At 41.6% G+C, this 13939-nt stretch overlaps 1 protein-coding gene across 2 annotated transcripts in view; it reads right to left on the reverse strand.

Moving 5' to 3' along the window:
* Positions 1-13939, reverse strand: part of cacna1ha (calcium channel, voltage-dependent, T type, alpha 1H subunit a) — a 128914-nt gene that overhangs the window by 59595 nt on the left and 55380 nt on the right. For both annotated transcript variants that reach the window (XM_085453786.1, XM_085453785.1), the window contains exon 3: positions 605-716. In XM_085453786.1, coding sequence (XP_085309912.1) covers positions 605-716 — 112 coding nt within the window. The remainder of the gene's footprint in view (positions 1-604; positions 717-13939) is intronic.

A 13939-nucleotide genomic window follows, 5' to 3' on the forward strand; every position in this document is an offset into this window, starting at 1 on the left:
CACAGACAAAAATAAGCTTTGACAACAATAAAAAGAAGAGGAAGTGGAATCCTTGCAAAGTGAACGATCCTTTTTAAGTCTTCTTATCAAAACAGTCGCGTTCTGAACCAAGAAAAGTGGAAATGCTAGAGGAGGTTTTCTGACAAAGACTGCTTTTATCAGTTAGTTAGTTTTATCCCAGCAGGGAATAACTCGGGCGTACCATGTTTATGGTTGTGTCTCAATTAATTAGACATTTTACAGCAAAAAGAATGTCTCTCTTCGAATATAATGAGAAGATCTCAGTGTGTCAGGAATCAGCATCGCACTACAGTGAAAGCTTATAGAAATAAATGGGTGTGAAAAGAGGAAAATGAATAATTAACTTTTTTCATGAGTGTTTTTATGCATTGTGGTTGCATATGTGTAATAATTTAAAACACTAATTGAAGTAGCTTAGTTAAAATAAAAGTAAAAAATATGGTTCTTGTCTTTGTAGTGAATGGTGCTTCTGTTGAAAAAGCTCTTGAACATGTCAGTAAGTTAATCAACAACCAATCAGCTGCTGACATTACTGCATACTGTGTAGCAGGCCCAGCTGACAGTGTGGGAGTGCAGCACTTACCTGTAAGATGCGACACCACTCTGACTGGCAGGTAACGTCCTCACAGGGCCGATACATCCCCAGAGTCACACAGTTGAGCAGGATCACCAACATGGACACGTGCTCAAACCACGTGCAAGAGCAAGTTAAGGTCAAAACATATGTTGTGTGAATTCAAAAGCATGCAAAAACACAGACTGTATATAGTCAAAGCAACTTACTGTAAAGTGCCTAAAACCCGTATTATTGATAATGGCCATCACAGGGCAACATCTTTTTTTATGAAAAGTCCAATGGAATAGAAGCCTATGGGAAAATGACCATGCAGCTCTTTTAATCTATGACACAACTTAACACTTTCTTGATTAGTTTATGACCTAAATCGTAGGAGCCAAGTCGGCAGTTTTTCCTTAAGTCGGGGGGAAGCATACATCTATAGTGCTCTTGTCTATCATTACATGCTCAAGAAATAAGACAAACTTAAGAAAAGGAAAAAAACTGTGCAGCAGCTGTTGCAAAATTAGCTATGTTCCATAGGCTAAAGAGTTTGCAATTGCGAACGTTATATAAATGTAAGGTAGCTCATCGGTCCCCAACACCCGGGCCATGGACTGGTACTGGTCCGTGTCTCGTTTGGTACCGAGGCTTGGGTTTGAAATTGATGGTTTTCATGGTTTTTATCATTATTTTTGTTATTGTTTTTATCAGTAACTTGGTTTCCCTGGGTGTCTTCCTGTGTGTTATGAATAAATCGTCCTTATTTTGGTACTGGTGCTGGTTTTATTTTGTTGTATTTATCCGCGACACCTTAACGGCCTTTCAGTGAAAATATTGTCAGACATGAACCGGTCCGTGGTGCAAAAAGGGTAGGGACCGCCGATGTAGCTAACATAATGTAAGTAATGTAAGGTTATTAGGCTACTCAGCAATCATCATCATGCAATTCTACATGTACTGGTACTAATGATTAAATTTCTGGTATCGTAACATCGGTACACAAAACACAGATATACCTTTGTGAGTGTGATATAGTAGCATCTATTTCTCTATTTGTGAGTCTAAAGGTTTGCTATTTGAAAACCTTTGTCCTGCTTTGTCTCAGACATCAACTCTGACCTGATTTTACACTAATGAGTAATCTTTCCTTTTGCTGGTCCTATTCTTTTATCCTGTTTTGGTGGCGAGTGAGATTATCTATTTAGGACAAAGCAATAAATTTTAAGTGGTCTGATGACTGTGGATTTTTTTGTCCTTGAATTTTTGTCTATGTGGTGTAGCATAAATTATTAACACATAATGCCATATTGAACTGCTATTCAAGAACAGACATAAAATGGAGTTTCTGTCTTTGATGTGCTTTGAGTGCATCAACACAGATGGCAATTAAAACTGGATCTGCATTTCTGGAAGGAAAAAAAAAGTTAAATCTGAAGGCGTCTGTCAAAATCGAATAATTTCTCTCATTCGGTTTTTCATTTTTATCCGATCACACAAAAAGCATGTGGAATATATATCAATTCACAACAAAGTAATAACCACTGTAAGAACAAACAGCAGTGAGCACATCCAATGAGCACTGACAACATGTGGAAGTATGATTTTCTTCATAAATCAAACGGTTTACAAAAACAAAAGCAAAGTCTTAAATGTATATACGAACACTACATCACAGTGGGGTTGTTCATTTTAGAAGATGTCTCATCATCTAAATGGGGAAAAAAAATTATACCCAATGGAGGAGATATTAAGCAAGAAAAAGGGAGAGAGGGAGAAAGACCGGGATGCAAAATACATTAAGGAGGAAAAATGACGTGACCGTGATTAGAAGGAAACCTAAATCAGAGGCCCTGATGCTGCTGTTTTTCTACTTTGGTTGGCTTTTACCCCAAACACACATCCCACACATTTTCTCAGGCACATTGTACACTCAGTGATCTGGTGTGCGCACTGAACTGCAGTGCAGAAGTATTCCCAAGGTGAAGTACTGTTCTAATTAGAGAAGGAGTTAAAGCGGAAAACAAATGGTGACTATTGTCTTCCACATTACTCACGGACAGTCTTATGAAGCGCACGCAAACGTAGGGATACAAATATTATATGCTAATGACATTATGCGTGTTTTCCACACACAAATGCACAAACACAGATACACTTGGGACTTAATGCTGTGATCGGAGGCCAGAAGACAGAAGTTTGTATCAGCAAACAAGTTTGACCTCAAATAGTTTTTTCTGTCCTGAGGTTGTTTGAGATGCAACTGCAGCCTATTACCACGATAGGAACATATCCTGGATTTAATTTGTGCTGGAACACAATTCGTTTAGGTTTTTTTCACATTCTCATATGCTAATTTTGTGAGCATGTGCATGTTTTGGTCAAAAGAATTGAATTGCAAACATAGATCCTAGGGTTACCTTCACCCATTTTAGAGAAGCTAACAAAGGTACACACACCACTTCACAAATGTGCCACCATTTCAATTTGATTGAATTAAATGTCATTTATACAGCGTAATGCACTTTATATTGTAAGTTAAAGATCTTTTCCTTTTCCAAATATCTTCAAAAATGACAGCCCACCAATACAGAACTCTTAAGACTGTTACCCCTACTAACATTTTGTGATTTAAAGATTTAATAAATCTGCGGATAGTTTTTGTTTCAATTCAATTCAATTCAATTTCTTTATTGTCCCACAAGGGGAATTTAGTTTAGCAGCAGGAGGATAAGAACAAGCAGAACAATACTATAAAACAATAATAACAATAATAATGATAGAAAATTCAAGGACAATTATTTGCCATTTAGGAGACAAGACGCAGTAGGGATAAAAGAGTGGATGAAGTGGATGGTTCACACAATTAATAATAGAATGAGCCTTTCTAAGCACATTTCTATTGTAAATGGCCAAAAGTCCATCTTGCCAGCGCCCTGAAATTTTGCTAGCAGTTTTTACCAGAAGTCCCAACCGATTCTTATTCTTCACCGTCAGGTTACCAAACCAGGCAGCGATACAAAAAGACATCACAGATTCGATAAAACTTCTATAAAACAAGGACAACATCTCAGATGAGACATTAAAAGATCTCATTTTCCTTAAAAAGAACAGTCTTTGTTGAACTTTTTTAGTAGTGGCATCAGCATGAGATTCAAAACACAGTTTATGGTCAAGTACCACACCTAGATATTTATAACTCTCAACGATCCCAATATCGGCAGTTTTAATGATAGTGGGTGATGAGCTATAAAAGGACTTCCTAAAATCAATAATCATGTCTTTAGTTTTTGACACATTAAGTGAGAGGAAGGACTCATCACACCAATTCACAAAATCATCTACAACCTGTCCATGGCCTGACTCGTCGATTACTGTGTCATCAGCAAACTTCAGGATGTGTCTGTTTGTGAAATTGCTGCGACACTCATTTGTGTACAGAATGAACAGAAGGGGAGAGAGGCAGCAACCCTGTTTTAAGTCCCTACTTAGATAATATGTAATTCACGGCTTGATAGCAAGACATGATTGCGTCACTGAACTGTACCCAAGTCTGCTCAGATTAGCCGTTGTAGTTTGTAGTGCTCCAAACCCAGGAAGTTGCCGAATCCCCCTGTTGGTCAAACTATGCAACATCAACCCTCACAGAATGCCTGAAGGGTGTTTCTCCTTTCTCTTCTTTCTTTTATAAATTCTCATTTATTGGCCATTATACTGTAACTTCAAAACATATATATTAGCAAATAGCTAACTTCTGTATCAGTATACTTGTAATTTAAAAAAAATGAGTCTTGTTTCTTTATCCATACATTTTCCTATTTACCTAAACACTTTCATATATGAATCTTACACATTTCAACAGGTGTGTACATGGTCACATGCACAGACAAGCAAAAAAAAAGTCAACAGAAGTGTGGTTTTCATGTTGTATTTTTAATTTCGCACCAAGATAAAATCCATTTTTCTCAAATGCATCCTCCATATTCATTATTTTGTGTTTTTCTTCCATTGATTTAGAAATATTCCCTGCAAGATGGTGAATAACTGCAGTGTATTTTGATTTACATTACAATTCCTGCATCCTATCAGTTTAAGAGGAATTTCCTTTAGACAACTAAGCTGTAGATGCAGTACATTATCAAAGAGGCAATTTCAATTATTTATGCCAATTACATGTGACATTTTTGGACAAGGAGCTAAAATATCCTACCAGCAAAAACATTACAATTAGCCATCTGTGGCACTGTTACGTGTATTCAATAGACTATGCTTTGCTTCTTCCAACACATCATCAAGATTATGCTGTTCCCACCAGGATTTCCTGAGCCTCAGATACCAATACTCACCTACGCTTAAACCTTACAAATGCGCAGTGAGCTCTGCCAAAATGCCCAGCATATTTATTCTCCCTAGTGACGGTGAGTACTCAGTATGAGGAAAGCTAAAAGACATGAGTCTGCTTAATTGTGCAGATCAATTAAAGCATAAATGGTAAAATGTTGTTTGTATTTACTTAAAACCAATGCTGTGCCTTTTCAGGGAGAGTGGAGCCAGTGTTTTTGCAGCAGGCATTTATTAAGTTAGTGTTCTGAAAATAGGACAACTATAAGGATACGCTCACTGAACATATGAGTGTAGGATTGCGCAGGCACAAATGTAGCTTAGCAGAACTGGCACATAATAGATTACAGCTGTCTCTAGAACCTCTAACCTAAACAACCTGAGCAAGTTACTCATGATCTGTCACCAGAAACCACAAGACAACAAAATAAATTGGATTAAATGAAAACATTTGCTGTTGTCCTTGTGAAACCAGGTGGAGTTTTATAAAATCACAGGGATAATGTTGGTAAAAGTTAGACCTCAAAGGTGCTCAAAGGTGTGCTTGAGGGTTAGCACTAGGTTATGTGGTTAAAGACTTATCCAGCTTATTCTGACTGGATATATAATTATTGTCAATTTCTAATCTAGATGGCAACAAATTTGCTACTTTTGCCAATTTATCACAGTCAATTGCCATATTATCACAAACAAATTGGATGTCATTGCGAACTTGACCCCATTAAATTGCAAAGTGAAAGCAGTCTGACTGTCTTAATGGCATTTTATATTGCCATTATGATGTGGCTGCAGACCTGGTCCTTGTCTTCAAAGTCGTTTTAAACACCAACTATATTATTGGCCATATGTGGAGTCACTTGGGTTGTCCTCAGTCTCCAAACACTGTTTTCCCTACTATAGCATCCATGCAGGAGTGCAGGTAGTGCAAGGATTAAAGATTAAGAAATATTTTAATGCATTTAATAGCTGCACCAGCATTTTGGTTTCCAATGATTTGATTACATTTATAAGAGGCATTACACATAGAAAAACACAGAGAAACTGCACTGCTTTATTTCTAGAAAACATGGTTTCTGCCAGCGCATTGAGCTCTTGTTCCCATGGTATGCAACTGCTAGATATTCTAGCTAACGGAAACATTACAACTGTGGGAGTCTGAAAGAATGCAAACCCTGCAGCAGCTTATTCTCTGAAGATTTTTTTTTAAATGAGAAGGAGTCCAAAGTATCTAAAAAAGAGGGGAATACTCACAGGCGGTGGTGTTATAGCTTTGTGTTGTGCACCCGATCTACAAATGTACTGGAATCTTATTTATCAATTACATCAGTGTAAAACAGTGTTAAACAAGTGGCTCCCTTGGGGGAGTAGTAATAAAAAAAAATGTTAATAGCATGCTGTTGCAGGTATCGCTACAAACCAAAAAAACATCTTCAATCACACTGGAAAATGCCTTGGGTCAGTCTGTTGCAATGCACAGTTTAAACACACACACACTAAGTCAAGCAGTGTAAGGTCGATCCTTCCTTGACAGATGAAAGATTCAGTAATCTGCAGCTGAATTAAAAGGAAAGATTTGAATATTCAGAAAAGCTCTCTCTCCTTCTTCTTCTTTCTCGCGCTCTCTCTCCCATGTTCTCCTCTGTTCCTCCTTGTGCTCTGCTTTCTCTAATTCCTCTTTAATTTCCACAGTCAACACCTCCAGAGTCCCCTTCTGTCTTATCCCCCCAACCCATCCACCACAAACACACACGCGCACACATATGCAGGCACAGACACACACAAGGACTAATGTGCAAGCCTTTAAAGCTAAGCCAGGCTCTTGCCGCAAAGCAGAGTAGGGATAGACAGTGAACTGCAGTAAACAGAAAACAGCAAACTTACCGGTGGTTTTAAAATTTTGTTTGACTTTCTCTTCTAAGACACACACACGCACAAAAACATGATACGCACACATAGAGAAGCACACACATTCTTAAATGTAAAAGCTGTATGGTGCAACGGGCAAGGTTAAATTCTGTGTTCAGTAGTTACAATCCAGGCCAAGCACACAGCGTTCTTGGTCTCACTTGTTAAGGTCAATTCACGCTGTGGCACTTTGGGCAAATCACATTAGGGCTATGTCGTGTCACACTGTACATGGAGGACTGGGTTTAATCATAAGTCTGCGACTGAGAACTAGTTTATTGTAGTATGGCACCTGTTTCTATTACCTATAACAGGGGAAAATGACCCACACTCACCCACTTTGGGTGAAGGTCGATATTATAATACTTTATTCCACACATCTTCCTCATACTGGGTTGGACCTCCTTTTTCTTTCTTCATGGCACAGATTCAACAAGCTGCTGGAAACTTGCACAGAGTCTGTCCCATATTGACATGATAGTTTACACAATTGCTGCAGCTTTCCATGATTGCCACATCCCAAAGGTGCTGTATTGGATTGAGATCTGGTGACTGTGGAGGCCTTTGAGTACAATGAACCCATTGTCATGGTCGAGAAACCAGTTCGAGATGATTTGAGCTTGGTGACGTGGTGTATTATTGAAGCAGCCAACAGATGATCGCTACACTGTGGTCAAAGGAATAGACATGACCAGCAACAACACTGAGGGAAGCTGTGGTGTTTAAATAAGGCCAAAATATGCCATTTTGCCAACGCTACCATCAACTGCCTGACGTTTGACACAAGGCTGGATGGATCAATGCTTTTATGGGTTGTTTTTTTTTTTTGCCAAACTGGGACACTGCCACCTGAATGTTGATTGAGACTCATCAGACCAGGCCACATTTTTCCAATCTTGGTTATTTGAGTTACTGTTGCCTTCCTATCAGCTCAAGGCAATCTGACCTCTGACACCAACAAGGCATTTTCACCCAGAGAACTACTGCTTACTGGTTTTCTTTTTCTCTCTTTCTGAACATTCACTGTAAACCCTAGAGATGGTTCCGTGGGAAAATCCCAGTCGATCAGCAATTTCTGAAATACTCAGCACCCCATCTGCCACCAGCAACCATGCCACGATCAAAGTCACTTAAATCACTTCTCTTCCCCCTTCTGCTTAATTTGGACATCATTCTTTACGAGCGTAAATGCACTGAGTTGTTCCCATGTGTTTGGCTGATTAGATATTTGCATTAACGAACAGTTGAATGAAGTTGTCCGTTAAACCATGGTTAAACACAAGATTAATCTCAAAACTTATTTCTCTGAAATAAAGGTGCAGGACCTTAGAAGAAACATCGTAGAGATCCAAAAATCAAGAAAAGCAACCAAAGCATCTCTAATAACAATGATGTTAAAAAAAATCCCAGGTGTGACAGCAAAACACCTAAAGAAATCTCAACAGGTTTTTAAAATAGAGTCTCTTGTCCACCATTAGAAAAGCAATGAATACGATTGGTGCTAATTAATAAGGCTTTACAGGTGAAATCAATAATAAAACACACAATGGGGCCTTAAACTGTGTTTATCCTACAACAGTGCAGGAGTATTAACCTCGACCCACTGCTGGAAATAAGGTTAACTCTATATGAGTTTTTTTCTAAATCCAGCCTCCTCTTGAAAAAACTTTTATTGCTTTCTTCCTTTTTCCCGATCGTTGATTCTCACCAGTTCTCCACCTCAGCTGCCGCCTTTATGTCTCTACTCTCTATTATCCACCCTCAAGCATAACCACATTACTTGGTGGGCACCATATAATGGATTGTACGTCTACTTGAGCCATTAAAGCTCTTCCTAAATGGCAAGACAGAATTCATATACTATATTCTTAAAAACCAAAATGAATGTCAAACTAAAGCTGTGTACATTTTGTAAAGGAGTTTTAGACAAATAAGAACGTAAGTATTAGAGATGGGAAACACCAGACACCCCACGATATGATACTAACACAATACTTCACACACAATATGATATTATTGCGATTTGTAACAGTTTCCGATATACTGACTGATTCAGTAACTGCAAATTATTATCTGTTATCTTTTTTATCCAATAAGATAAATGTATCGCACTTAATTTTTGTTACAAAATGATACCAACACTGTTTCTTATGCCATAAATGTTGCACAAGACAGAGTAAGTTTGCAACCAGTCTGCTATCAGTCTGCAATTGAATGGGGTGAAGCTGGCAATTATATGCAATCTGTTTCTGATAATGCAGAATATAACTATCATAAACCATTGAAAATATTTGTTGTTGTCTACATAGATAGAAATTCACATTTAGTAGAAATTGACATTAACTATTACAGTGCATTTGGACTTAGCAAACATCAAGTTCTATAGGAATATAACCAGAATACAACCAAAGACTCATTCAGACTGATGGCAACATGTTGGCAATCTGTCTGCATTTATAGATTAGACAGCAATTGGAAACCTTTGACAATCTCTCTGAGAGTGACTGCAGTTGGTCCAAATCAGACTGCAACTGTTTGCAGAAAGGTTGCCTCTGCCAGGCGGTCTGTCCAATCGCCTTCCAATCAAAAGTGGTCATGAATAGTTGTGGAACACCCTCAAGGTCTGAACAACTATTTAGTCACCACAAGTTGCAGCTGGTGACAGAATGTAAAAATAACCCCACAATCATCAGGCAGGCACTCATTTATTTTTGTAAATGTAAGGGGGAAAAAATTAGGAGATACATTTGTTTTTGTTTTTGATTTTTTTTTGTTGTTAAACCAATTTACTGTAAGTTTATTTCATTTAACTTTTGGTGCATGAGATGAGCCCTCTTGTTTGTAGTATTCCCCAAGTATTTTTAGAAAATATCAATATTTCTTGCGGCTTGAATACACAAGGCCGCAGGTCGATGATCGATTTTGTAATCGTATCACCAGACCTGCGACCATATGTTCTGGAATCTCGGGTAAAGAGAGGGGCTGAGCTGTCAACTGATCACCACCTGGTGGTGAGTTGGATCAGGTGGCGGGGGAGGACGCTGGACAGACCTGGTGCACCTAAACGCGTAGTGAGGGTGTGCTGGGAACGCCTAGCAGAAGCCCCGGTTTGCGAGATCTTCAACAGCATTCCGAGGGAGACTGGGGACATTGAGTCCGAATGGACCATGTTCAGCATCTCCATTGCCGAAGCTGCTGCATTGAGCTGTGGCCGGAAGGTGGTTGGTGCCTGTTGTGGTGGTAATCCCTGAACCAAATGGTGGACACCAGAGGTGAAGGGAGCCACCAGGCTGAAGAAGGAGTCCTATCGGGCTTGGTTAGCCTGTGGGACTTCGGAGGCAGCTGACAGGTTCCGACAGGCCAAGCAGAATGCGGCTCGGGCAGTGGCTGAAGCAAAAACTCGGGTCTGGGAGGAGTTCGGAGAGGCCATGGAAAAAGACTTTCAGACTGCCCTGAAGAGATTCTGGCAAACCGTCAGGCGTCTCAGGAGGGGAAAGCGGTGCTCTACCTGCACTGTGTATAGTGCTGGCGGAGCGCTGCTGACTTCAACTGAGAAAATTGTCGGATGGTGGAAGGAATACTTTGAGGACCTCCTTAATCCCACTGACACGTCTTCTGAGGAGGAAGCAAAGTCTGGGGATGACCCGCCAATTTCCAGGGGCGAGGTCACTGAGACAGTTAAACAACTCCTTGGTGGCAGGGCCCCTGGTGTGGATGAGGTCCGCCCTGAGTTCCTGAAGGCTCTGGATGTTGTAAGGCTGTCCTGGTTGACACGCCTCTACAATGTTGCGTGGAGATCAGGGGCAGTACCCCTGGACTGGCAGACCGGGGTGTTGGTCCCCATCTTTAAGAATGGGGACCGGAGGGTGTGTTCCAACTACAGGGGGATCACACTCCTCAGCCTCCCCGGGAAAGTCTATGCCAGGGTGCTGGAAAGGAGAGTTTGTCCGCAAGTCGAACCTCAGATACAGGAGGAACAACGCGGTTTTCGTCCTGGTCGCGGAACACTGGACCAGCTCTTTATCCTCTCAAGGATACTTGAGGGTGCATGGGAGTTTGCCCAACCAGTCTACATGTGTTTTGTGGACTTGGAGAAGGCATTCGACCGTGTCCCTCAGGGTGTCCTGTGGGAGGTGCTGCAGGAGTATGGGGTGTCTGGCCCATTGCTATGGACCATTCGAGCCCTGTACAACCGTTGCAAGAGCTTGGTTCGCATTGCCGGCAATAAGTCGGACTCGTTCCCGGTGGGTGATGGGCTCCGCCAGGGCTGCCCTTTGTCACTGATTCTGTTCACAATTTTTATGGACATAATTTCTAGGCGCAGCCAAGTGGCGGAGGGCTTTCACTTCGGTGGCCTCAGAATCTCATCTCTGCTCTTTGCAGATGATGTGGTTCTGTTGGCTTCATCGGGTGGGGGCCTCCAGCTCGCACTGGAACGGTTCGCAGCCGAGTGTGAAGCAGCGGGAATGAGGATCAGCACCTCCAAATCTGAGGCCAGAAAAGGGTGGAGTGCCCACTCCGGGTCGGGGATGAGTTCCTGCCCCAAGTGGAAGAGTTCAAGTATCTCGGGGTCTTGTTCGCGAGTGATGGGAGAAGGGAGCCCGAGAGCGACAGACGGATTGGCTGTAGTGATGCGGACGCTGCACCGGTCCGTCATGGTGAAGAGGGAGCTGAGTGTAAAAGCGAAGCTCTCAATTTACCGGTCGATCTACGTCCCTACCCTCACCTATGGCCACGAGCTGTGGGTAGTGACGGAAAGAACGAGATCGCGGATACAAGCGGCAGAAATGAGCTGCCTCGGAAGGGTGGCTGGCCTCTCCCTTAGAGATAGGGTGAGAAGCTCAGCCATCCGGGAGAGGCTCAGAGTAGAGCCGCTGCTCCTCCACATCGAAAGGAGCCAGCTGAGGTGGTTCGGGCATCTGACAAGGTTGCCTCTTGGACGCCTCCTGGGTGAGGTGTTCCAGGCATGTCCCACCAGGAGGAGGCCCCGGGGCAGACCCAGGACACGCTGGAGAGATTATATCTCTCGGCTGGCCTGGGAACGCCTTGGTATTCCCCCGGATAAGCTGGAGGAGGTAGCTGGGGAGAGGGAGGTCTGGGCTTCTCTGCTTAGGCTGCTGCCCCTGTGACCCGGCCCCGGATAAAGCGGAAAAAGATGGATATCAATATTTCGTATCCCTGTATTAATGCAATGTAGCCACACAAAATAACCCTATATATACTGATTTTATCCTCACACCTAGGAAATATATATGGCAAAACATTCACGACCTGTACGGTTCACTGTTCATCTTTAAGCATCTGCTCTACAAATATGCAACAATTAAACCCATCCAAGGTAAACAAGACACAGCTATCACAATGCAGTACTACACGTTTGTAGGAGCCTGTTACATTTGCACCACATTCTGTCACAGCAAAGTCTCACACCTACAGCGACTGTGAAAACACTTACACACATTCACAAAGTTCACACACATAACAGTGCATAGTATTTGTATACGCATTTACACTCACGCTTGGTTCATGATTTGCAGGTTGCATTATTTTCTGTGCTTGTTTCTCTATTTTTTGCGGTGGACATAAGAGCATACACAGTACAGCTTTACATGTTCAACAGTGCTTTGACACACACACACACACACACATACACACTTGGACACAAGCTGCTGCTGTTACAAGAAAACAACAATACCCTTACGCACCATGTAGGCATACATGGATACACAGAAGCTTGAATACACAAGAGAGATCACACACACAAACACACACACATATCAAGGACACTCCAGTTGAGCTGTCAGGCTGAAGCCAGTGAATACAAGAGGAAGCCATAGAGAGCACAGAGGGGAGGAAGGAGGTTGCAGTTCAGTAAAGAATCACTGAAGCAGTACAGACATAGAGATGCCCAGTTGTCTCCCATCTCAGGAGCAATTCATCTGCATAAAGATTAAGACCATATTTGGGATGCTTTTGTCTTCTTTTTCCCAGTTATGGCTTCCTTTATTTCATCTCCCCTACCCTCTTTCTCGCCTCCATCCTCCCTCGGCTCTCCGTTTGTCCATATGAGTTAAAGAGGGCCATAGCTCTCGGCTCACAAGCAGAACTTATCCCTCACTGCTCCACGGCTTAGTGCTCTTTGTTCTACGATAAGCTACAAATTTAGGCTGTCCCCTCTGGTTACAGCTCCTAAACTTCCCTTTCCTACACAGTGAGGCAATGTTTTCTTTGTCCGACCACACATTCACACAAGAACATGAGTTTGATTTGAACAATGAGCAGTCAAATAAAATGCTACGGCATGGAATGACATCACTCTGCAGGGGTTTTTTTTCTCTCATTTGTGCAGCAGTAAGCCAGGAAGGCAAAGGGAATCTAAAATATTTTAAAATGTTTCTGTGCAGATGACATTGGTCACAGTTGGTGGGCACAGTTTAAAGAGCCTCACGGTTTCCCCTCTTAAGCTCGATGGCTGTTGCTTTCTCGTGTCAAGTGAAATTTCTCAGTCAAATGGATAAACTTCAACTCTCTGCTTTGCTTTGTTTGCCTCATTCCACTAAATTGGGACCTTAATGAAATGTAATTAGTGTAAATGTGAAAGGGTCAGATCAGTGACCAGTCACAGCACTTAGCTCCGTCATGAAGACAGATGGCTTACAAAGGCAAATCTATGCATCCATACGCACAGAGCGAGGCGGAGAAAAACACAGCCACAGCAAAAGCAGTGAAAAGAGGAAAAATTCCAGGGGGATTTGCCTTGTATTCTAGAAATTGCATTCAAATCTTTATCAAAGTCCTTTTAGAAAGCCAGTCTCACCACTTAGCCCCCATTTTGGTAATGCTTTAGGGCAGTTATATGAAACCATGGCTTTAATTTCAACAGTGATTTATAAAATCTCTAGTCAAACCACTTAGAAAATGTGACTTGGCCCCAAAATCAGGCTTAAAAAGCACTTCTCCTCAGTAGGTTACACTTCAGCTATGCTTGTGCAAACCAGAGTGCAGAAAACTGGCTGTCACAACACTGTGAAACTGCTACGAACTTCCATCTCACGTGAAAGATCTCTCTGTCTTTATGCAAAATTTACTACTAGTGACAAAAAGTTTCTAAACACA

This window comes from Copadichromis virginalis, linkage group LG4, assembly GCF_057382275.1.
Source record: "Copadichromis virginalis isolate Kocher_CV1m ecotype Utaka linkage group LG4, C_Virginalis_male_GT1.1, whole genome shotgun sequence".
In the NCBI taxonomy this organism is placed as follows: domain Eukaryota; kingdom Metazoa; phylum Chordata; class Actinopteri; order Cichliformes; family Cichlidae; genus Copadichromis; species Copadichromis virginalis.